Source organism: Rhinichthys klamathensis, unplaced genomic scaffold (genome assembly GCF_029890125.1).
Source record: "Rhinichthys klamathensis goyatoka isolate OS25496 unplaced genomic scaffold, OSU_Roscu_1.1 h1tg000196l_1, whole genome shotgun sequence".
Classification (NCBI taxonomy): Eukaryota; Metazoa; Chordata; class Actinopteri; order Cypriniformes; family Leuciscidae; genus Rhinichthys; species Rhinichthys klamathensis.
The window spans coordinates 5,035,023-5,060,399 of NW_026606722.1; the positions used below are offsets into that span (position 1 = coordinate 5,035,023).

General features: G+C 36.6%; 2 protein-coding genes across 2 annotated transcripts; both read left to right on the forward strand.

Moving 5' to 3' along the window:
- Nucleotides 1-556: 556 nt before the first annotated feature.
- On the forward strand, nucleotides 557-3,474 carry zgc:153383 (uncharacterized protein LOC751751 homolog). The gene is made up of 5 exons (XM_056262732.1): nucleotides 557-626; nucleotides 1,134-1,316; nucleotides 1,579-1,645; nucleotides 2,408-2,505; nucleotides 2,591-3,474. Exons 1-5 carry the CDS (start codon nucleotides 558-560, stop codon nucleotides 2,792-2,794), a joined length of 621 nt encoding a protein of 206 aa, XP_056118707.1. The 5' UTR covers nucleotide 557; the 3' UTR covers nucleotides 2,795-3,474.
- Nucleotides 3,475-19,516: 16,042 nt separating this feature from the next.
- Nucleotides 19,517-25,111, forward strand: psma6b (proteasome 20S subunit alpha 6b). Its single transcript, XM_056262731.1, has 7 exons — nucleotides 19,517-19,695; nucleotides 20,437-20,531; nucleotides 20,751-20,832; nucleotides 20,914-21,069; nucleotides 22,996-23,174; nucleotides 24,653-24,747; nucleotides 24,948-25,111. Exons 1-7 carry the CDS (start codon nucleotides 19,620-19,622, stop codon nucleotides 25,003-25,005), a joined length of 741 nt encoding a protein of 246 aa, XP_056118706.1. The 5' UTR covers nucleotides 19,517-19,619; the 3' UTR covers nucleotides 25,006-25,111.
- Nucleotides 25,112-25,377: the final 266 nt, after the last annotated feature.

A 25,377-nucleotide genomic window follows, 5' to 3' on the forward strand; every position in this document is an offset into this window, starting at 1 on the left:
TTTAAAGTGTTTGTTACACTGTAATTATACATTTAAGTTCTGAGTAATATTAGCCTAAGCAACTACATGTAATTACTATAGGGTTAGTTGCATGTTATTATGCATAAGTTATAGTTTTTACTATAGTAACTTGACAATGACACTGTAAAATAAAGTGTTACCTTCTCTCTCTCTCTCTCTCTCTCTCTCTTTCTCTCTCTCTCTTTCTCTCTCTCTCTCTCTCTCTCTCTCTCTCTCTCTCTCTCTCTCTCTCTCTCTCTCTCTCTCTCTCTCTCTCTCTCTCTCTCAGTGTATGCTGCTTAGATTTATTGTGGGTGTGTTTAACAATGATAATGGTTGTTTATTATTAATAAAACAAACAAACATGTAGGCTAAAATAAATTACGCTCCAAAACTGTAGGTGGCGCAGATGTGATAATGTATGATTGTCTCCGCACGGGGACCAGCTGGCCTGGGACTGCTGTGACGTCAGGAGTGATGCAGTGATGGACCCGCCCGCTCAGGACAGGACAGGTTGATGTTACTGCACTGGAAAGCGGAGTTTCAACACAATAGCGATGGCAGAAATATCCCTTTATCTCTCCAGCGTCAGTATAACTGTGACACATGATATGGACAATGACAAGGTAAATTATTGACCAATTTAAATCATGCCTAACGTTACATGACTGCATGTATCAGTTTTATTCCCGGTCATTTCTATCACTATAAAGCTATACAAACAAGCATATTAAACTGATTAGTGCTTATGCTTATTTACATAGAAACTAAAACCTGTCACCAAAAGTTACTACATTAATACAAATTTAAATTTAGAAAAAAAAAGTGATATGGTATTATAGCTATTAACTGTCGTCTAATAAAGAAATGAGAATGTCTGAAAGTTTTGAAGCAGAACCATATTTGTTTCTCTCTCTTTTATTAAGCAGACCCATGTACATTTATATTAGGATAAAGTCAACAAACACAACAATACTGTGGTGTTTTGTAAACTACTATTGTTAATTCTATTTTTGTAATGGCACTAGGGTAATGTTCTTCCCTCATTTCAGTTTAAAACCCCATCATATTGTACATAATCAGCTTATTCCTAATATTGATGATCTGTGATGTGTGTGTGTGACTGGGGACAGAGCTCTGGAAAAGAGAAAGAATACGAGTGTGTGGAGCTTGGTGATCTAGACAGAAAAGAGAAGACCCCGCGCCGCATTATTCATTTCTCCAGTGGGGAAACCATGGAAGAATACAGCACAGATGAGGAGGAGGAGGACAAAAGACAGAACGCAAAGAAAGAACTTCTGTCTTCCATGGACACAGTATGTGTGTGTGTGTTTGAACAAATCCTCTGAATGGCCCTTAAAGGGATAGTTCATCATTTACTCACCCTCATGTCCTTCCAAACTCGTATGACTTCTGTGAAATGCAAAAGACAACATTCTTCAGAAAATCTTTTGTGTTCCACAGTCAAAAGTTGGTTTGAGACAACATGAGGTACATTTCTATGTGCACTATCCAGAGGTGCAAAATAACAGTATGACAGTACATAAATATAACTATATTTTATCTGTTTTTTTAAAGTCCAAGCTGACTTGGGGTCCGTATGTCTGGTTTCAAATGTGGAGAGCAGCTACATCCACTATATCTGGTAAGTCTGTGACTGAAACACGCTCATTGGTTGACCAATCAAAACACGCTCTCCTGCCAACCAATCAGAGCGCATTACGCTTTTCGGAAGGAGGGGCTTCATTGAGACAGGAACTAAATAGAGCGTTACTGACAGACTGGGAAGAGAGGAGCCTCAACGATGTAAAATATGTGGCAAAATAATGTTTTTAAACATTCAAGCATGAAAGCCTATTCTAGTAGAGCCCAAAAACAAAATCAAGACTTTGTAAAAGGGCATAATACTATATTATGAGGGCCTTTTTAACATCACACCAGCTTCTACAAAATTAACAACAATCTTAGCTTGGAAATAAAACTTACAAAAATCCTATTCATATTCTATGTACAGGCAATCAGGTATAATGACTGAAATGTGCATAAGTAATCATACCTGGGGATTAAAAAGCGTTTTCTGGCCTAATGTTTGTGTCTGTGGGAATAGCAAGCAAATCTTCCTCGGGCCATTGTGGATGATGTTAAATGATTATGACATGGCGGTTTTGATGTTTTATTCAAATATGCAAAACACCGAAACATGTTTGAGCTCTAAATATATGATTATTTTTGTATGCAGCTATCTAGTTTACATTTAGTAAAGCTTTTCATCTCTTCAGAGATCCACTAAGCTTTTAAAAAATGTAGCATCTTGTAAAGGCAGAAAATTGAGACACTGTTTTGTACATTTGACACTGACACTGTTTTACACATTTGTAAATATTGGTATTCTATAACCATCTCACAGCTTGTGACTACCTGGGTGAGCGAATGGCATCTCTTTTTGGCATCACCTCAGCTAAATACCAGTACGCCATAGATGAATACAGCAGGTCAAAGAGGGAGGTACTGCAGTCATCTATATTCACTCAATGTAAAAGGCTAGTATCAGAATTGGCATATTGTAATGTTTTTGTTGTTGTTTTAACAGAAGGAGGAGAGAGCTGAAGATACACAGCTGTCTGAAGAGGAAGAGCACCTGTTTGAAGAGCAGCAAAACGATGAAGATGAGGACCCGAAGACCAACCAGCCCGAGACCAACAGTACTCAAGTACAGGTGACCAATGAGCTGGACTGTCAGACCTCTTTAGTGCCCAACACTGTTCACATCCCTGCACTTGTTACTAGCACTTAACCAACACAAGTATAGTCATATAAACACTAGTCTCTATTCTTTAAAGCACTTACCACAGGGACGTAAACAGGCTCTGTAATAGATGTCCATGTTAACTTGTGACTTTAACTGCCTTAATGCACTGATCCTGGGCCAGTGAAACAATATGATACTGATCATGGTGCTAATGAGGAGATGAGCCAGTTGCTCTGCCTCTGACCAAAAATGAATTTGTTCTGAAATGCCACTCTGCTAACATGATGACACTGAACATTTCTACATAGGTGTTTTTTTAATTGACTCTGTACAGTGTGTATGTTTTATTATTATTAGTGTTATGAAGCATTTGATGGACTTATCCTCCATCAATCCAGAGACACATACCTCACACTGAATTTTCAGTACTTATCTAATATACTGTTAATGCTTGATATTTGTGATGTCACTGTTTGTTTTTTAAAGAGAAAATGTCATTTTTTTTACCATTTTGTGTTTAACATGAATAAAATACTACATTATTATTTCATACGAGTGTTTAGTTCAGGGTTCGTACAGAGTTACAGAAAATTACTTGATTTTAATCGTTACGTTTTCAAGGTGTTTGAATTTTGAATGTCGTCCTTAAAAACATCCAGTGTGATTAAAAGAGAAAAAAAGCTATTTATGAAAATGAACCTTTATTAAAGATCAAGTCTTGGGTCCCTTGCGTCAGTCTCATGTTTTCATGTCACGCTAGCGTGGGGTCCAAGGGTCCAAGACTTCTACTGAGGGGGTTTTCTACTGATATAGTTATTTTAAAATCAATTTGGAGTCACGTGTTAAGTTTTAATTTTATCGTGTAAAGACAAGTGTGTAGTACTGTACTCTGGGCGATGCGTTTAGTGCTAGACAAGGCTCTTTGCATTAAAGGTGCAGTAAGCAATTTCTGAGAAACTGTTGAAAGTGGATCTGACCGAGCAGCACAACACACTTGTAGCCAATCAGCAGCAGGGGGCGTGTCCACTCATGATGGGGGAGGAGAGAGAGTGAGCAAGAGGGAGATTTGAAGTGAGACTGTAGAAAGAGAGATGATACTTGTTTGTATTTACTCTTGTGTACTGTATGTTCATTTTTTGTTCTTCCTTGTCATTCATGTGGCGTCTCACTTTATTTTTCATGAAGCATTATTTTGCTTCGCTTCTGCTATGATAAAGAGACATCCACTCTTGCATTGCGTGTCCTTGCATTTTGGGGGCGGAGCAATGAAGGGAGGGGTGTGTTTGTTTGGGTTGATTTCAAATATCAACAGTGTTTCTCAGAAATTGCTTACTGCACCTTTAAATTACTTTTAACGAATTAGAGACTATGCGGGAGGGTGAGTGATGAGCTATTTTGCAAATATTGTGTTTATCATGCATAAATAGCATTTCTTGTGTGTATATGAAAGAACAGTTACACTAATAGTTAGATGACTAGCTGTAATTTAGCCTCGCTAATAATTACATTTCATTATAAAAATATAATTACAATATCTAATAACCTAACTAGAGTTACATATAGCAGGCAATAGCAACACTGATGGTAAAGTGCTTCCCTCTTAAAATATAGCCTGAACCCTGTAAGTTGGATGGGTCTGCATGTGTTGTGTGGGTAGATTATGCTCTACTGACCTCCCCGCTGATAGATACTGTTTTGTCTTGGGCAACAAAAGACTCAATGTCTGTGTGGTACTGAAGGCCAGTTGAGCTTGTCCTCAGTTTAACCCTGCTCATATGAGTAAGGCTTAGACAGAGACACATTCATTATGATATGATCCAAATTAGCCTTATATACCCCACCAGGTTTATTTACAGTATATTTACAAAACTCATTTTTAATTTGCAAGCACATGATGCATATAACATGGCAATAAAATGGCTAATAATGAAGGGATGACTTTGAATAAATGTATTTTTATTTTTATATCTTGGACACACCACATCCAGATATAAAAAATTAAAAAAAATCTACTTCAATGGACATCCTAGATCACACTCTGAAGATGGAGATACTGGCACGGGTGGGATTGTAGGTACAGTCCATGCTATATTTCCACACTTAGGCGGCCCCATGCTAACTAGCGGTTTGCTCTTCTCGTCCCAGAGACGACCCTTCGGTTCCAAACGCTCCCTTCTCGCAAGCCTGCTAGATAAGGGGAAAATCCTGTTAAGAGTAAAACCTATTAGACAGGTAAATGTTTTTTACCTGAAATTGAAAATCCTTTCAAGGAAGATTCAGGCCTCCTTTCACCTTCCAGGTTCATCAGGTTGAAGTTTGTTTTAATATAACTATTGCAACAACAACAACAACAAAAAACACTTATTATGAGTCCTATTAAGTGCATAACCTAAAAAATTGGTGTGTTTTTTTTGAAAATCATCCTCGTTCCTGGTCTTATGAGGTTTAAAAAGACGCTGGCTATTTTATCACATGAGAATCAAAGTGCATTTTCACAATTCCTCACGTTATTTGTACTTACTGTACCTTATATTTGTACCTGAATTTGAAGAAAGATAAAATAGTGTTAATTATGAGTTCTTTTAACAACCTAGATATAGGTACTTTTTCTTACCTGAAAATGAAAATCATCCCAAGAAAGATTCAGGCCTCTTTCCACCTTCGTTCAAATGTTGCAGTTTGTTGTTTCAATGAATAAGTTTAAAAAAAAAAGAAAAAAAAAGTGTTAATTATGAGTTCTATTCACAATCTAAAAATTGGTATTCTACTTTTTTCTCACCTGAAATAAAAAATCATCCCAAGAAAGATTCAGGCCTCTTTCCACCTTTATTCAAATGTTGCAGTTTGATGTTTCAATTAATAAGTAAAAAAAAAAAAAGGAAAAAAAAAGTGTTAATTATGAGTTCTATTCACAATGTAAAAATTGGTATTCTACTTTTTTCTCACCTGAAATAAAAAATCATCCCAAGAAAGATTCAGGCCTCTTTCCACCTTCGTTCAAATGTTGCAGTTTGTTGTTTTAATGAATAAGTTGTTGTTTTTTAAGAAAAAAAGTGTTAATTATGAGTTCTATTCACAATGTAAAAATTGGTATTCTACTTTTTTCTCACCTGAAATAAAAAATCATCCCAGGAAAGATTCAGGCCTCTTTCCTCCTTCGTTCAAATGTTGCAGTTTGTTGTTTCAATGAATAAGTAAATAAAAATAAAAAAAGTGTTAATTATGAGTTCTATTCACAATGTAAAAATTGGTATTCTACTTTTTTCTCACCTGAAATAAAAAATCATCCCAAGAAAGATTCAGGCCTCTTTCCACCTTCATTCAAATGTTGCAGTTTGATGTTTTAATGAATAAGTTCATTGAATAAGTTCAATAAATAAGTTCAATGAATAAGTCAACCTAGAAATAGGTACTTTTTCTTACCTGGAAATGAAAATCATCTAACTGCCATTAAATATTAGAAATCTAAATCACTCTGAATTACTTGAAATAAACCCTAACCAGTTTATTCACGATGTATACAAACATTAATAGTCTGACTACGAATTCTAGAAGGAGCTTTAGTTTGTTTGTTCAGCTTTAGGAAACTTCACCTCTTCAGTGTCCAGCGTGAGACTGACTCTGTGACATCATAACATGAGGGCAGCAGCAAGCTGTTGTCGTGACAACCAGATACTTTGCTGCTGAAAGACATTCTACGGTGAGAGTATTAGCAAACAAACTTGAAATTGCAAAGATAAACGCTTTCTTTTTCTGCAAACCATATATTTAACTCCATTGAAACAAGTCAGTGAGCCTAAACAGCTGAAACTGCGGATATAGTTATATTTTTGTCTAAGTGTGTTCCTCAAAAGAGCCAGTAGATGGCGATTGTTAACCATTTGGTGTCAAAAAGAGACAACATCATATTACAAATCATTATGTTTAAAGCTTAAAGCAGTTTCACGTGTGGCGTTATACACAGTTTTGGGCAATTCTGTTATGCGAAACAAAAACTCTTTGATCACATTGCATGAATGGAGATAAATGCAGATTTAAACATCCACTGCACATTAAGCATGTTCCGTTTCTAATGTAAATCTGTTTCTCATACAAACAGATTATGGCTTCAGAAGACGACATATAGTATAGAAGTGTTATGGGATACATACTTTTATGATACTTTTTATACCATACATACCATTTTTATTACATTTTGGAGCTAGATCCCCATTCACTTTCATTTAATGGAACCGATTATCCAGTACTTTCTCTTGTGCTTCAACGAAGAACAAAAGTCATAAGGTTTTGGAATGGCATGACATTGAATAAACGATGATCATTTTTATTTGGGGTTGATTTATTTAAAAATGTGATAGGGACAGATGTAGCCTAGCTACCTGACAAACAAAGTGCGAGTTCTTCCTGAAAAACACAAATTAAGAGCGATATTCATTGTAGATAACATTAATTTTGCCATGTCATTGGCGATGGATTATAATCAGCGGGAAACCCCAGATTACACAAATATTTTAATGATAGTGTTTAGCAACACTTGATGGCAGTGTTTATCTGGGCTAACAGCTATTGTGCAATAACTGTAATACTGCTTTCAACCAAACTCATTCATCACTTAATATTTGAATAGAGCTCAGAGTTTCAGTTTTGGGTTTACTTCTTTATACATACATGTATTGAATCCCCTGAATGCATCACACCACAGCTAGTGACTTCCAAAAATAGGTCACACACCACATCTCTGGTCCTCTGTGATTGTACCCTTCATAAAGATTTGTTTCTAAACTAGCAGGGGGATTCTGTGTTATTTGGTACATCCGTCTAGACTCTGCACACTTCAGAGATTGTTCACCTTTTCCGCCGTGGCTTTGCGTCAGACAGCTGCAGAAAAAGTGGGTGAGTCTGGGCTTTTTTCTTTCTTTTTTTACCAGGGAAAAAAATAGACATGAATGTAGCTCTGTAGAGACTCCCAGGCTGAAAATAGATCAGCTTCACTGCATGATTCAGAACAACTTCCCTTAATTCAAATCATTGTCCTGATCCCACAATGATATCGAACAACTGTCTGGATGTTGTCATGGTGCTGAATGCTGCCACTAGATATTTAAAGTCACTATGAAACCAAAATGGACCATTTAGATTTTTTATGAAATATTGCAATATTTATTAAAATGATTTATCCGTGCATATCTTTGTTATTATTTTTTTAATTCATGTGTCCTTCCCATAAACGTATTCAAAATCACTCTCTTCTCTGGTGATGTGTTCACTAGTGTGAGGGCGGGAAAACCTGTCACTCATATCGGATCGACCAATAGCAATAAACCAAAACCATCCAATTAATTCCTGATGGACAAAATCAAGTCCTGCCCTACATTTTTTCTTGTAGCCGTTTTACTCAGATATACTTAACAAGAACAGACTATCACAACTTCCGGTTCATGTCGACTTTCAGCAGTTGTGGCCTAATGGTTAGAGAGTCGGACTGTAACCCAAAGGTAGCAGGATCGATTCTCAATAGGAAAATGTATAGGTAGGGGATTGAATGAACAGCGCTCTTTTCCACCCTCAATGCCTTGAGCAATGCACCCATCCCCCAATCGCTCCCCAGGCGCCGCAGCGAATGGCTGCTCACTGCTCCGGTTGTGTGTGTCCAGGGTTTGCAGTGTGTGTTCACTACTCACTGCTCCTAATGTGTGTGTGTGTGTGTAATTGACGTATAGGCCAGTAAGAGCTGTGCGTGTAAACCTCACTCCCCTAGCCTCAAGATGCGCGCGGTGTTTAGCGTCCTTGTTAGCGTGCCCACCCCATTCCAGAGACCCCGGTTCTAATCCCGGTCAGAGCGGGTCAAGTAGGACTGATTATATTTGGTGCCGTGACCCGGATGGGAGTGAGGTTTAGGGGGGTGAGTGTAACAGACGTAGGCCATTAAGAGCTGTCCGCGTAAACCTCACTCCTCTGAACTCAAGAGCCGCGCTAGCCCGAGACGCCGATTTGAGTCCCACTCAGAGCAGGTCGAGTAGGACCCGTTACATGTGCACAAGTATGAGTACTTGGCCTTCATGTCACAAAGTAGTATGACAAAAGCAAAGCTGCTCTTGTACTGAATATCTGATTCTGCATGGATGTGATTCGGTTGAGTGATCAGAAAACAAAATGGTTTATGAAAACAGTGCTGTAATACCAGAGCTCTACCCGCAGGGGGAGCCTCTAAAGTTTGTTGAATAAACTGCATAATATACGGCTGGCGTCGAGAACAATCGGGCCCCCTCACAAATGGATCCGCACTGGGACCTGGGCAGGGGTTCCTAAACATTTTTGTCAGCCGTACCCTTTAGAAGTATTTATTTAAAGTACCCCCTGAGATTTTAAAGATATTTTTATGGCACTACTCATTTCTGCAAAGAATGACTGTTTTGTAAAACTCTAAAAGCAATTCAATAATATCAGGGTTATAATAATGATTGTCTTGTGAGTAACACATGATCCAAGATGACTAAGCATTATTCAATTATACAGAGGCTACCATCTGTAACAAGTAAATTGCTGGTTATGCAAAATTTTCTACAGATTCTTAAAGTAATGTTTATGTGAACCCTAAACTTTGCCATCCAAATCACATATTTATGTATATTTACATGTAATACAAACAAAACTGGAATGTGCAGCCAGCCAGTCACCATAATTGAAGTGTTTGACATATAGCCTACAGAGAAAGCTGACATGTATTATCAGATTTTTTTTTTTTTTTTTTTACAAATTATTAGCAAGTATAGGCTATTTAGTCTCCTCCTCTGAGTTCATAAAACGTAAATAAATATATATGGACATATGTAAGTCATAATATGTGTACCATAACATTGTGCGTGTGCGCAAGATACTTTTGACTAATTGAGAAAATAGTTGGATTAAAGTATGTACATGCATTCTATTGAAAGGATTATTTCAAGTGTACAATCTGACCAAATTTCATTCAGATCATGCATGTTTACACGAAGGCCTTCAATTTGATTGCTAAAGGATTATATGGTTGAATGTTAACGTAGCTATTGCTAGTTCAGGTTACATAATGTATTAAATGTTAACCAATTGAACTTCATTATAAAATGTTAAGTGCCGTTTTACCTAAAATGGGATTTACTTTGTTGCACATGAAACGTAAGGACAGATAATGCAATGTGGGCAAATTATGACATTTTGTAAGCAACTGAAAATGAATCTGCCAAATTCCAAACAGGAGAAACCACAAAAAACGGTTTAAAAAAAAAAAGACGACTTGTCCAAAAATGCAGCTGGATTCCAAATGCAGCACGAGTGTCCCGCACAGATACGCTGTGACGGGGATTTCCAACACCCATCCTCTTTCCTGTTGCTTTACCCAAAAACACGGATTTTCAGCACACTAGAGCCGCAGGATTTTCCCAATCGTTTTGGCTGCAAACTGCAATGTTGTTAGAACCTGAACAAGTAAAATTCTACCGTTTCATCATTAGACTTTTCTGCATTGCTAGACTGTTTCATATTTCTACATTGACAAACATGCACAGTGATTTTTACATTCAACTTGTAGAACAACATGCAGAGGCAATGTTTTCAAACTATCTATCTATCTAGTTTCGCATGAAAGGGTATCAAAACCAACAAACGAGCATGTGAGTGATAGGCTACTTGTTATATCGTGCTGTGAGAAGACGTACTGAAGATAAAACGCTGTTACTCCCTCAGCTGTGGAAAGTCCCCAACAGCCTGCTCCACGAGCGCAGACCGAAAACTTCTGCAAAGGCAAGAGGTCAGATCTACCCTCACTGTAAGGGTGTAAACCACACAGCCTGAGTGAGTAGGCATGCCAAAAAAAAAAATGGAATCAGTTTTCCCTTTGATAGTGAACACATATTGGGGAGATTTTTGGTATTTTTCAGTTTGGCTAACCATAGTTCAATCTTGTATTTTTGTTGGTGGTTTAGACATCAAGTGCAAACGTGCATGCCAGCACACAACATAGTTTAACATATATAGCCCTCGTGAAGGCACTTTTGGTTATATAACGACCTGATTCATAATTCATTAAGTCTTATTGCACAGGGATTCATATCGTTGCATGTGTAAATGGGTCATAATCGTCAACATAATCGTCAACATACACTCCTAAATGGGTTTTGATACAAAAATAAATAAATTAGGGTGTAATCAGTTTTTATCTTGGTGTACGCTTGTTCTTCATGAGGAGTTAATGCATAAACTCTCTATTTACTAAGTTGTGGTTAGAAATACAGGCTGGTGCGGTCAGTCCAGACGTAAATGAGCTCACTCATAGAGGACTTTCAGTTGGGGAAATTTAGGGACATTTTGTCCAGTACTAAGCATAGTTCAAGCATTTCCTCTTCCTGTATAAGCCTTTGCTTTCGACTGGCCAGCGCAGCATGCAAGCATTATGCAAGCATTATGAGAACAGGAAGAATTTGTATTGTGTTTGTTTGACCATCCTGACCAGCCCAAGACAGCTACATTTACTCATCCACTGGTGTGAGTTTGGGGGCTAAGTGTTTGTATGGCCAATGGCAAACAGGGCTCATTATTCGAGTCATTATTTTTACAAATCTGTTAAGTTTCGCTATACTCATGCAGAAATTAAACACTTTAATTGCAGCTAGTTGGATCAAGTCTTCTGGTTAAGGGAAGTCCTGATTTTGCAGAGAAACGTTCCTGGGTCAACATATTTTGTTGATCCTGGAACAACATTCCTGTCAAAAAATGTAGTCCTACCCCTAAACCTATAACCCTACCCATAAATTAACTTTAATATCAGAGGGAAATTATAGGTTGTAATCTATCACAACCTATCAGAGGGAAGCACCTAACCCTGGTTGTAAGCCTAAACTTGACATAAACTCGAAACTTGTCCCGCAAATCTGATTTGTTGATTGGAATGTTGTCAACAAAGATGATGATCCAGTGACATGCTGTACTTTGTGAAATCAGGTTCTGCCTGTTTTAGGTAGGCTAGTTTGTAACATGCACACCAGTAGTCTGATAATTGCTATAATTAGAGTGAGGAATTACTGAGACTTGGCAAACTTACATTATTAACTTAGAGATTATTCGCTAAGAAAGGAGGTTGTACAGCCATTTTCGTACATACCCCAACTCAAAACCCCAAATTCTCAATTCAATTAAACTGGCCTGTAATAAAATGTTCATCACTTATATGTTTTCAGACTTTCTTAATTTTGTCAAAAACACAACTAAAATGTCTCCATTTCAATGTTTCCGACCAACAATAAAACACACGATGACCATGAGCTGCGTGGAGTTCCAATCATGTTGTGTTGAAATAGTTGAACTTTTGTGTCTTGTATGACCAACAGACTATGTGATATTCTAATTGAAACTTTAAACACCATTTTTGTAAAAGGGCAGTTGTGAATGTTTGAAATAATTATTTTATCAACATTAAATGCCTAATTATTTATGTTGATTCTCCCTATAAAACCTACTTTTTTTTTCTTTTAAACATATTTGCCGTCATTTGTTCATTTGTCAATTAATGCGGTTATTAATGCAGTTATTAGAGAGAGAGAGAGAGAGAAAGAGAGAGAGAGAGAAATTAAGTGTGAATTACATCAGTCTGTGCGTCTGTCAATAGTGTTCTGCATCTGCACCTGCGTCTATAATAGCAAAACTACTTTTACCTGCAGTGCACCTTGCTAGTGAGAAACATCATAGAGCTTTTAAGTTGCTAAACTGTTTTACTGATAGAGCAGCGCTGCTGACAACACGTTTCTCTGCGAGTGTGTGTGTCTGTTCTGTATGTGTGTGTGCGTGCTTGAGTGGGAGAGACAACGACGAAGAGATATCCCAGACAGCAACAAAGTGTCGGCCCGGATCCGGCTCACATCTGGTACACGTGGATTCCACACGGCCCAGATGTTGGACGGATCTGTGCCAACACTATGTTGCTCTCTGGGATGTTCTTCTTCATAGTAAATTAAATAATAACTGCAAAATACAGTAAAACGTAATTTTGTGGCAAAAAAAGTCATTTTTATCCTATTGTTTACTATATTTATTTGCACTGTCTTTGTGGGTTTTGGTTCTTTTGTAGGCTGTAAAGACCTTTGAAATAACTGAAATCATTTGGCAAAGTGATATGGAACTGTAATACGGTCAAAAGCTGTCCGGAACTACTTTAGCCGTGCGTTTCCCTGAAAATAAGTGCCAACCTTAGTACGTTCATCAACCAATTAGCATGTAACAGCCCCGTAGTATAAATATACAGTATTTATAAAGTCAATTCTACACCAACTTTACATGCACTCTAACTTAATTGCATGTAAAAAATAAGAGAGAGAGAGAGAGCAGAAAAAAAGAACAGTAAATTCTCTGAATTAAATCACTTTTCTGATTTAATTCAGAGAATTTACTGTTCTTTTTTTCTTTTTTTCATGGGAAAGTTATTTTTAAAGAATCAGCTATCATTAAAAAAAGGAAAGAAAGGAACTCCCCTTACATGTATGCAACTGCTGACGCCACGGATGAATACCCTTAAAAAGAGCCCCTAGAGAGGCATGGTTCCTTTTACATAGTGTCACATGTAGAACATAAAGAGATGAGAGTCTTGTTTCATGTCTTGGGGGGAAATATACATACCCACATCAAAAGATCTGTGGTAAATGCTCTTGCTACATTGTGCACTGCATCAACTAAAAGCCCCGTTCCCATAACTCAAATACCCATTTTCACACATAGCAGAGCATGGTGTAAGCTTTGGATTTTTTTTTTATTTGAAGGCGTGTGTGTTTTGAAGTTGGCCCACTACAAAAAAAAACACACAAAAAAAAACGCTGTCAATGTGAAGGTGTAACAGTAGTAGCAGATGTTGACACCATAAGAAAAGCGTTAGCCCGCTGAGGTTTGGTTCATGTATATAATACGCCTCGGTTATAAAAAGCAAATAGATACAAGCACGAGGGAATTCCCCGAGTGCCTGATCAATTACAGATGTGTAAATCCCCACTCCATGTCCTCCGCACAATATCCTCTGGGAAGCAGCTGGCAGCTTTGCACTTTCACCAATGACATGCAGTTAAACTCTTGATCAAATCAAAAGTCCTGTTTCTGCAATGTTATTGTTTTGGTGAAGCGCCTCAGCAGCCTTGCATGCTTTTCTGGGATACGCATTATCACACATTTGTGCAAGTACGTGACAGGGAAAGTTCAGGGGATTTTAGAGAAGAGGAACTGTGACTACTAACTACACATTCACAGACTTACTAAATACACCTTGCTGATAAGGGTTTGTAGGCCTACGCCATATTTTCAACATGATTTTATTTCGTTTTTTGCAGGATGGGCGGTAGATATTGCGCTGTTATATTGAGAAGTGTGGAGTGGTTCTTGACCTCACATTTAGTTTTGGCTCAATCCATGTACAAAATAATGACTTCATGTTGGCTGTGTGAGGGGAATTTTGAGATATCCATGATTCACTCGCAGTGGCTTCATCCAAATCACATGTCAAGACGCATGTCCACTCAGTAAGGGTTTGTTTTTTTTCTTGACTCCACCGAAGCATGACATCATTTGTCATATTTTATAGGTGAAATTCAAGATCACGTAATAGAGCAAAGACAGTAACAGTGTTTCGGTGGCCTGGCAGAAACAACGAGAATCAAAGAGGAGGTTCAGATTTCAAGCCTATATTTTACCAAAAAAAAACTTTGGTTTTGTCAGACAAACTCTTTTTTAAAGGTTGATTGAACTACTGAATGTAAAGTTCTAAATCTAAAGTACATTTTTGGGGAATTTTGTACTATAGCAACTTAAAACTAGTCAACAGCAAGAACTTACAATCACGAGCAGGAAGTGAATGATGGAGAATCGGCGTAATGATGTAATAATTTAATTGAACATTTACAGATATCAATTTAACAGTGTCCCATAAATGTGTGTTAACTGTTCTAATGCAACACTGATGTGCTTTGACATATCTGTTTCTTTTGATTTTTGATTTGATTTTGCTGTAAAATTGATGTTTATGATTTATGATTATGATTATGATTTATTCCATCCCAGCACATAGCAGTGGGCAAAATTGATGTCCAGCTTAGGAAAATTTACATCTTTACCCTTTATTTCTGATATTATTGAAAGAATTGCTTATGTGCTTGGAGTCAATTGTTTTATTTGCGATAACGCAATGAAATTTTTGCCCGAGCTGTCATACAATGAAACTATGAACACATGCAAAAATGATGAAAGTGAGTTCATTAGTTCACTGGTGAGTTCATTGGTTCTGTCTTTTCAAGACAGAGTGAAATATTGATAACTGATTATGCATGTAGTAGTCAATGCATGCTTTTTCATGTGAGCTTATATGCATTTTTTGTATAGTAAACCTCTATTTTGCCTTTTTTTGCTCCCCAAAAAACTAGTTCAGTGTTTTGCTCCGCCCTCATTTTTAAAGTATTTAAAAATCTAAAATATTTTCCTCATATTTTGATGACTGAATCAGACTTCCATTCCATCCAGACATCATGTGGCCATGTGCTGTGTTCACCACTTCATTTGGTGTATAGAAGTAATTCTATATAACATTTTCAGTTTGATACAATTAAGTTACACAAGCTAAGAAAGTAAATATTAGCCTATGTAATATCAATGTTGGTATTAGCCTAAAATACAAACTGATGCAATGTGGATCTACATGTACAAGAAAAACAAACATTGATTTGAAGTTCACAGAACATATTATTTTGTGTTTGAAGAAAGCTGGCAGACCACCTTTATTTTTAAAGGGATAGTTGACCCAAAAATGTATATTCTGACATCATTTTTCTCAAGTTGTTCCAAACCTGTATGGGTTTCTTTCTTCTGTTGAACACAAAAGAAGATATTTTGAAGAATGTTGGTACCAGACAGTTTCTGGTCCCCATTGACTTCCATAGTAATTTTTTTGCATACTACACTCAAAAAAACGATATGTTGGATTTACTTAACTTTTTTATGTAAACAGGTTCCACCGGTTGCACATAACTATGTTTCGTTAAACAAACATAATATGTTCATGTAACTTCAACATCATGGAATTTGGTCATTTTAAGCGACCCAATTAAACTCTGAGCTAATGAGTTAATTAAGTGAATAACTGAGTGATGATTGAGCATTATTGAAGACACCTGATGTTAACAAGCAGAATCTCTGAAGGAGAAAACCGGAATGTTTAAGTCACCATTATGGAGATAAGTGTGTGTTTTAGTTGGGCTCTTGACCATTAACTTATTAACTTTAGATTTTGTTTGGTTGCTGTACATGAGTTATAACAGCCGGATGAACAATAAACAAAGGTCATCTGATGGTGTTGATTGTGTTTTAACATAATCATTATTTCACAATCATTTGACCTGAGTCACTGAACTTATATTAAACCGAATTTCTGAGTTAAGTTTACTTTATGGATAATAGCAGCACTGTCATTGTAGAGCATACTATTTTTAGACTTTTCAATGAAATTCAAATGATCAAATCAATAAATAAAAAAGACATTTTCTAAAAAAAAACATTTTGAATAGGCACACACAGACATCAAGAATCAGCCTGTGAATCTCAACAATGGTGACAATTATAAAGCATGTTGCAGTGCATTCTGGGTGGCACCAATCAAAACTCATTCATGGCTCCCATCATGCATTGCTGCATTAATAAATAATGAGCTTATGATCTGTTTGTCACCATTGCTGAGATTCATATGCTGATACTTGATGTCTGTGTGTGCCTACTCAGGATATTTTTTAAGAAGTTTCTTTTTTATTTCTTGATTTGATCATTTGAATTTCATTGAAAAGGCTAAAAATAGTATGCTCTACAATGACAATACGGTAAACTTAACTCAGAAACTGGGTTCAATATAAGTTCAGTGATTGAGGTCAAATGATTGTGAAATAATGATTATGTTAAAACACAATCAACACCATCAGATGTCCTTTGTTTATTGTTCATCCGGCTGTTATAACTCATGTACAGCAACCAAACAAAATCTAAAGTTAATAAGTTAATGGTCAAGAGCCCAACTAAAACACACACTTATCTCCATAATGGTGACTTAAACATTCCGGTTTTCTCCTTCAGAGATTCTGCTTGTTAACATCAGGTGTCTTCAATAATTCTCAATCATCACTCAGTTATTCACTTAATTAACTCATTAGCTCAGAGTTTAATTGGGTCGCTTAAAATGACCAAATTCCATGATGTTGAAGTTACATGAACATATTATGTTTGTTTAACGAAACATAGTTATGTGCAACCGGTGGAACCTGTTTACATAAAAAAGTTAAGTAAATCCAACATATCATTTTTTTGAGTGTATGGAAGTCAATGGGGACGTAACTGTTTGTATACACACACACACACACGATTCATCCACCATTAGGATGTTTTATGTAGCAAATGTACTAATCTATTTTGCATATGTTGCAGTCAATATTGTTGAAGAAAAGAAAAGCTGCAACAGAAGTGACTTCATTCACTCTTTTCATTACAGAGTATTAAAATGGGAAGTGTCACAGGGACTTTTCTTTTAGAAGATGTCATGTTTGATTGTTAAAAATGTCACTGACCTTCAATGAATACATTTTCATGCACAATAGTAATTTTCCATTTATATTTGCTTTATTTTGGCCAGTGACCGTTATGAGTGTTCTGGTTTTCACCAGCCTCCAGATTCACACCTGTGAGAGAGCAGGAAACAGCTCCGACACACTCTCACAGTTTAACGCTCTGAAGATGAATTGGATCACAAAGGGATTTCAGTGTGGTGGGTGTTATAGAAATGGCCGTTTCTCACCCTTTTTTGCACTTCAGGTACTTTTGCTATTTCAAATGGTTTGTTTTCTTTCCTCATTTCACCTCTCTGTGAGGTTTAACAAAACCACAACTAAATAAATATATGAAAAGACATACAGCAAAATGTATTGTGCACATCTTTTTGCCTCATCTCCTTACCTTAAAGCATGTGATTTCTCTGCGCGAACTAGGCTATATCTATGCTTCTAAGAATCAAATACCAAAGCCTAAAGGAAGTGAGTTGAGATAAGTTTGAACCATTTTCTCCGAAACAGAACATTCTAAGAGATGAGATAGAGAACATTCACAACCCTGTGGTCAGTAACATCTGAAACGCCAAGTCAGAACAGCCAAACACGTAACTCAGAGGTTTGGGGTCAAGAACAAAAATTTGCCCTAAATTTCATACATTTTATCCTTTGAAAGGATGGGCTGAGAAACCTAGATTTCAAACATGCATTTAAGATGTAAAAGTTTGTTTTCGTTAACTTTGAGGTATAAGTTATTTGATAAGATTATCAAGGATCCAAAGTTTTCCTTTTAAAATGTTTGGCTGCTTCTGAGAAAGTGTATGTGAAAAACAACCACAAATTATATAGCAACCAGTGTCTAAATGAAGTTAGGCTTAGGGTTTTAGAGGTTAAAAGTTTTATAGAGGGGCTTTTTATGATTTTGTAAAGCCTTTAGAGTGCTGGAAAAACGTATTTTGTGGTTATTATTAATAAGGTGAATTGCAAGACACAGCTGGTCAGGTGAACAATTTAGCAAACTTAAAAAAAGAAGAAGAATTTTTAAAGGATTAAAGGATTAGTTCACCCTCAAAAAATGTCCCTGAGGTTGTTCCAAACATGTATGGATTTCTTTCTTCTGCTGAACACAAAAGAAGATATTTTGAGGAATATCAAAACAAACAGTATATGGACCCCATTGACTATAGTATGGGGAAAAATACTGGGAAATAAGTACCGTCAACTGTTTGGTTTGACATTCTTCAACATATCTTTTTTTTTGTATTTTTGGGTCAACTATCACTTTAATTAACTAAATGTAAAAAAAAAAAAAAAAAACCTCAATTGCATGTTAATTGCAGTTAAATGAAGATGTATTTTTGGTCAAATTTATAATAAATGCAGTTAGCCTAGTTGAACATAAGGGTTAGTTCACCCAAAAATTTTAATTCTGTCATTAATTACTCCCCTCATGTCGTTCCATACGACTTTCGTTCATCTTCGGAACACAAATGAAGATATTTTTGATAAAATCTGAGCGCTTTCTGTCGCTCCATTGACAACTACGCAACTGACTCTTCAAAAAGTTCAAAAAGAGATCATAAAACTAATCTATATAGTCCAAAATTTCTGAGACGATCGCTTTATATGTTGGTTGAGCTTCTGTTTGTTCGCTGATATGTTTATGTGAATAAAAGCCTAAATTCAATCTTTTCTTTATAAAGGGATCGAGTCTCTCCAGAAAATTTGGAATAAACCACTTAGGGTAATTCATATGGATTCGTTTTACGATCTCTTTATGAACTTTTTGAAGCGTCAAAGTGTTGCGTAGCTGTCAATGGAGAGATTGAAAGCTCTTTTAATGACAGACTTTTCATTTTTGGGTGAACTATACCTTTAAGAGTGCTAGTTGACTTTTGACAGGGTGGGACCCACTATAAAACAATACAGATTTTTCTAAAAGACTGGTATGACTGGAGTCTAATGTCAGTAGGCTACATAATTTATGTTTGTAAAAAAAATACTGTTTTTTCTTTTCTTTTTTCTCTTCTTTTTTTAATTTGTATTTGGGTCAGTGTAAAGTGTAATATAAAACAGAGAAAGCTAATACATTATACAATATTTATTTGTGCTAAAAACTGTAAAATTATCAATAATAATAAAAATGACTCTGCACCTTTGCGTTCGATGCTGACCCGGAAAAACAATCTGTGCACACTGCTTCCGGGTCATTCGTTCTGCATGTTGCTATTCTGTGTAGCCTGCAACGCTTTTGCAATTTTACGTTAAATAAACTTCTTATAAACATGTCCCGGGGTTCTAGCGCGGGGTTTGACCGTCACATCACTATCTTTTCTCCGGAAGGAAGACTTTACCAAGTAGGTGAGTACGAAAGACTTTATTTGACTTGGAAAAACAGCTAGTAAGTGCACAGTCATGTCGCTACAGTTCAGCTCATTCACTCATTCTTACAGCAGCGGCTTATTATGAAATGCTGTTATTATTATTCTGTCATAAAAAACTTATTTTAACTGAATGTGTTTTTTTTTTAATATATATATATAAAATCCTATTATTTAGTCTACTAGCTAGACCGTTAGCACGAGCAGGGAGTGAATGTAGGAGAATCGGCTCAATTATGTTTTTAAATGTAATAATTTAATTGAACACATTTACAGATATCAATTTAACAGTGTCTTATAAATGTGTGTTAACTGCTCTAATGCAACAGTGATGTGCCTTGACATATCTGTTGGTTAAGGTGTAGTTTATGGCTCATTCTATAAATATTTACCATGGCAACCGCAGTTTCCGCCAAAATAGTGTTGTGTGTGTGTGTATTGCTTTAGAACAGTAGTATCATCTGCATTAAAAAGAAAAATAATTAAATGACAAATAAAATAAATCTCTAGGTCTTTTCTTGTAAATCATATTCTTCTATTAATACCAAAAGTTGTATTGCATTTGTATTTTTCAACACGTTAAGGGCTTTTGTTTTAAAAAGAGGCTCATTGTGAAATACCATAAACCGTGAAATACCATAAACCATACTCATTCACTTTGCTAGTGAATCGCATGCATCACATATACAACTTTCTAAATAACTTAATTTCATTCTTAAAGAATATGCATTCAAGGCCATAAACCAGGGCGGTCTGACATCAGTTGCTGTTCGGGGGAAAGACTGTGCTGTAGTCGTCACACAGAAAAAAGTCCCAGTAAGTCTGCTTTCATGTACCGTTTGTCCACCAAAATGGCTTGGCGGGGGGTGTTATAACCACCCCACAAATAAACACATTCAAACATTAATTTGAATTGCCTTTAATTCAGTTTGTTTTGACCCATAATGCCTTTTCTGGGGTGTAAACGGGCAGGACATTTTGTGGGAAAGGGGACTTTTAATTCATGTTCTTATGATGCTATTCTCTATTTTCCAGGACAAGCTGCTGGACTCTTCCACTGTCACTCATTTATTCAGAATCACAGAGAGCATTGGCTGCGTGATGTCAGGAATGACAGGTACAGATCTCATCCACATGGCACTGTTCGCGATGTCTGCTGGAATTGATGCACTCATCATTGCCTTGTGTTTGTGTTCAGCTGACAGCAGGTCTCAGGTGCAGCGAGCTCGCTATGAGGCGGCGAACTGGAAGTACAAGTATGGCTATGAGATTCCAGTAGACATGCTTTGTAAAAGGATCGCTGATATCTCTCAGGTTTATACACAAAACGCAGAGATGAGGCCGCTCGGCTGCTGTAAGTAAACACTTTCTCCTCAATTATTTACACACACATAAAGTAGTTTAAAGTGCCCCTGTTATGCTGTTTAAAAGATTCCAAATGTTATTTTCGAGGTCTCCTACTGTAGGTTTACATTTATCCAAGGACAAAAAAAACACTTTATTTTTCTCATACATTGCAGCATCAACTCTTTTCCCACAGTGTCTGAAACGGTCGATAAAGGATTCAGTCTCCAAACCCATCCTTTCTGAGAGCCTACTTTGCTCTGATTGGTCAGATGGCCCAGTCTGTTGTGATTGGTCTACTCTGCTCTGATTGGTCAGATGGCCCAGTCTGTTGTGATTGGTCTACTCTGCTCTGATTGGTCAGATGGCCCAGTCTGTTGTGATTGGTCTACTCTGCTCTGATTGGTCAGATGGCCCAGTCTGTTGTGATTGGTCTACTCTGCTCTGATTGGTCAGATGGCCCAGTCTGTTGTGTTTGTTCTACTCTGCTCTGATTGGTCAGTTGGCACAGTCTGTTGTGATTGGTCTACCAATATTTTAAATCATTTATTTAAAATCGATTCATATATAAATCGTGATTCTATCTTCTACCGATTTGCTTGCGCTGATGGACACACAGCCGAAGTATGCGCACAGATGCCGCCTCCCGCATGCATGCGATCGCGATTTCAGTATTCTTTCACAGCCACACACACACACACACACATAATAATGTCAAAATGCACATCGTGTGGACTGTGGCGTATTCAATTCAAACAGAGTCTGGTATGTCTTACGCAAACGAATACAATATCCGTGCATTCATTCTTAAAGGACAAGTTTGGTATTTTACACTTAAAGCCCCGTTTCAAGATCGTTTCTGATGAAATAGAACGGTTAAGATTAAAATTTGGACACATGCTGCTGTCCCGAGAAAATTCGGTTTCTGTGGTTGCACCTCCCCCACCCCCACAATGGTTGCACAGGTGCACAGAAACAATCCTTCCTAAAACGCATTAAACTTTAGTTTACAAAGACGTTAAACTCACCGAGTGGTCAGGGGTGTTCACTGATATGCTCACACAAAAATCGCTGCAAAAGATGCTTTCCAACAGGTTAACTGTTCTATTTCATCAGAAACGATCTTGAAACGGGGCATTAAGTGTAAAATACCGAACTTGTCCTTTAAAGGGACAGCCGCGTCATAAACTGTTACCATCCGTTTAATTAATTTTAATAAAAAAACACTCACTGCTTTTGACTGAAACAGTTTTTTAAATCCTTGTTATGAATCAGGTTATATTTAATTCATACAGTGAAGACTATACAGTATTTAATTTTTACATTTGATTATTCAATTTCGGTAGTATTTCTTACTACATGTTTAATAAACCTATGCTACTGTACCTGAAAAACTTTAATTTGTATATTTTTCTATTATATTTGTCCTATTGTTTGTAATTTGCTTCTTTGTTCCTATTTTTAATCTAAAAAATAAAATAAAATTGCCTGCCTTGCTTTAATACCGAAGACTGTATGTTATGATTGTAGTCAGCTTAAAAGGCATTTGTTTTATAATATTGGGTTGACTAAAATGGGAAGAAAAACGAAGAAAAAAAAAATCAAGGTTCACATTTAATTTAATCTATTAAACTGTCTACTGCAGTCAAATAAGAAAAGTAACACAAAACAGCGAACTACAATCAAAATGCACATATTATCGAATCGAAATTTGATTAAAAATCGAGAATCGATTTTAAATCGAATCGTGACCTCAAGAATCGATTCGAATTGCGAGGTACCAAAAGATTCCCACCTCTAACAAATACTGTAATATTTCATAAAAAACAAGAATCGTCCTTTTTGATTCCATGGTGACTTGAACATTGCATGTTGGCTGTTTATGCTCATATTTGTACGCTGCAAAGTTCCTTTAAGTTTGGTGTTTCTGTTCCAGGCATGATTGTGATTGGTCTGGATGAAGAGCTGGGGCCGCAGGTGTACAAGTGTGACCCAGCAGGTTATTACTGTGGGTTCAAGGCCACCGCAGCAGGAGTCAAGCAGACAGAGGCTACAAGCTTCCTGGAGAAAAAAGTCAAGAAGAAACTCGATTGGACCTTTGCGCAGACAGTTGAGGTACATCAGAACAGGCTACAATTCAAGAAGACATTTCTATATTGCTTTGGCAGAATTGATTCCAGCTGCTAACATTGCCCACACCAGCTTATCATTGTACATAAGTTGATTTTTTTTTTTTTATCTATTAATGTCAGTGCATTAGATGACAAACCAAGTAGTATTGGCAAGCCAATGGGGCTAAAAGTGAACTTTTTCACTTTTTTTGTAATTACATTTAACCATCTGGTCCCACTGTGGTTTTTAGCAGATCTGCGTCTCTTGTCACTATAGCACAGTTTCTTTGGAATGGAAATATCAACTTCCTCTAAACTTGCTTTGTTTGCTCAATAATGTAGTTAAAGATATTACCGAAAGGTTTGGTTATATATGCTTGCTTCCTGATTTATTACACAATTTATTTGTAAATAGGGGAATAATGGTAACTTTTTTGTACTTTGAAATTCATTTAAAAAAAAGAAAGGTTATATCAACAATCTGCTCTTTAAAAAATTAAATACAATTATATTTAAATAAAGTGTGCTATGTTATGTATCTTGTATACATCCTAAAGCCAAACACTTTTTGCAATTATTTAATAAGTACACTACCAGTCAAAGTTTTGGATCAGTAAGATTTTTAATGTTTTTAAAATAAGTCTCTTCTGCTCACCAAGGCTGCATTTACTTGATTAAAAATACACAAAAAAACAGTAATATTGTCAAATATTATTACAATTTAAATATGGTAGTAAAGTGTCATTTATTCCTGTGATCAAAGCTGTATTTTCAGCATCATTACTCCAGTCTTCAGTGTCACATGATCCTTCAGAAATCATTCTAATATGATGATTTGATGCTCAAGAAACATTTCTCATTATTATCAATTTTGAAAACAGGTTTTTTAAAATTTTTATTTCAGGATCCATTGATGAATAGAAATATCTGAAATAGAAAGCTTTTGTAACATTAAACACTACCCTTCAAAAGTTTGGGGTCAGTACGAATTTTTTTATTTTTTTGGGGGGGGGGGGAGAAATCAATACTTTTTATTCATCAAGGATGAATTTGATCAAAAGTTACAGTAAAGACAAATGTAATCTTACAAAAGATTATATTTCAAATAAATGTTATTTTGTACTTTCTATTCATCAAAGAATCCTGAAAAAAAAGATTGTACACATCTGTTTTCAACATTGATGATAATAATGAATGTTTTTTGAGCATCATATCAGAATGATTTCTGAAGGATCACGTGACACTGAAGACTGGAGTAATGATGCTGAAAATTCAGCTTTACTCACAGGACTCACATTTTTAAATATATTAAAATAGAACACAGTTATTTTAAATTTTCACAATGTTACTGTTTTTGGTATTTTTAATCAAATAAATGCAGCCTTGGTGAGCAGAAGAGACTTCTTTTAAAAACATTACAAATCTGACTGATCCAAAACTTTTGACTGGTATTGTATATAAATCAACCATTTCCATCCACAGACGGCGGTCACATGTTTATCAACTGTGCTGGCAATCGATTTCAAGCCTTCTGAGTTGGAGGTAGGCGTCGTCACAGCAGAGGATCCGAGATTCAGGTGGGTGTGCAAGAAGAACCGCGCTCTTTTACACTGAGAGTCTCTGTTATACAGGAAATCAGTTCTAGAAAGGCAGTTGTTCGCTTCAGTACTGATATTCGTCAAGTGATGCAACATGCCTCGTATATGTCTGATGCATGTTCTACCACTGAGTGTGTTGTTCGTGGTCGTGGCACCTAAAAGGACTTGCTCTGTTTCAGGATTCTGTCCGAGTCAGAATTGGACACTCATTTGGTCTGTCTGTCTGAGAGGGACTGAGATCTCCAGGCTGCTGCTCACAGTGTTCAAGATACGTAGGATCCCATTCAGATCTTTTGTTCTTATGTAAATTCCCTGTTCCATTAAATACATTTTGAGAAAAATATTTGTAAGATTCCAGCGCTCTTCCTTTCTCTTTTTCTTCTGGTGTATGTGAACGAGTGAGCGTTTAGCTAGGGGAATCCCCGACGTGCACATCTTTCATTTTCGCTGCATGCAGTGTTTTCCCAAGCTGATTTGACAACAGGGAAATCGTTTACAGGTGTGCTTCGTGGAATTATTTGTGAACTTTGAGCGTACCAAAAGTCGCTTAGGGCTGACTGGAGAAGATCACGCAAGGAAGGTCAAACACATGCTTTAGAGTTTATTCAC

What these genes read in the sequence shown, in the direction of transcription:
- psma6b (XM_056262731.1), top strand. Translation starts at nt 19,620, where the DNA reads ATGTCCCGGGGTTCTAGCGCGGGGTTTGACCGTCACATCACTATCTTT. An exon ending in CGTGATGTCAGGAATGACAG is followed by an intron (nt 20,833 to 20,913) that starts GTACAGATCTCA and finishes GTTTGTGTTCAG; the next exon opens with CTGACAGCAGGTCTCAGGTG. An exon ending in GCAGAGGATCCGAGATTCAG is followed by an intron (nt 24,748 to 24,947) that starts GTGGGTGTGCAA and finishes GCTCTGTTTCAG; the next exon opens with GATTCTGTCCGAGTCAGAAT.
- zgc:153383 (XM_056262732.1), top strand. Translation starts at nt 558, where the DNA reads ATGGCAGAAATATCCCTTTATCTCTCCAGCGTCAGTATAACTGTGACA. An exon ending in TTCTGTCTTCCATGGACACA is followed by an intron (nt 1,317 to 1,578) that starts GTATGTGTGTGT and finishes GTTTTTTTAAAG; the next exon opens with TCCAAGCTGACTTGGGGTCC. An exon ending in AGCTACATCCACTATATCTG is followed by an intron (nt 1,646 to 2,407) that starts GTAAGTCTGTGA and finishes ACCATCTCACAG; the next exon opens with CTTGTGACTACCTGGGTGAG.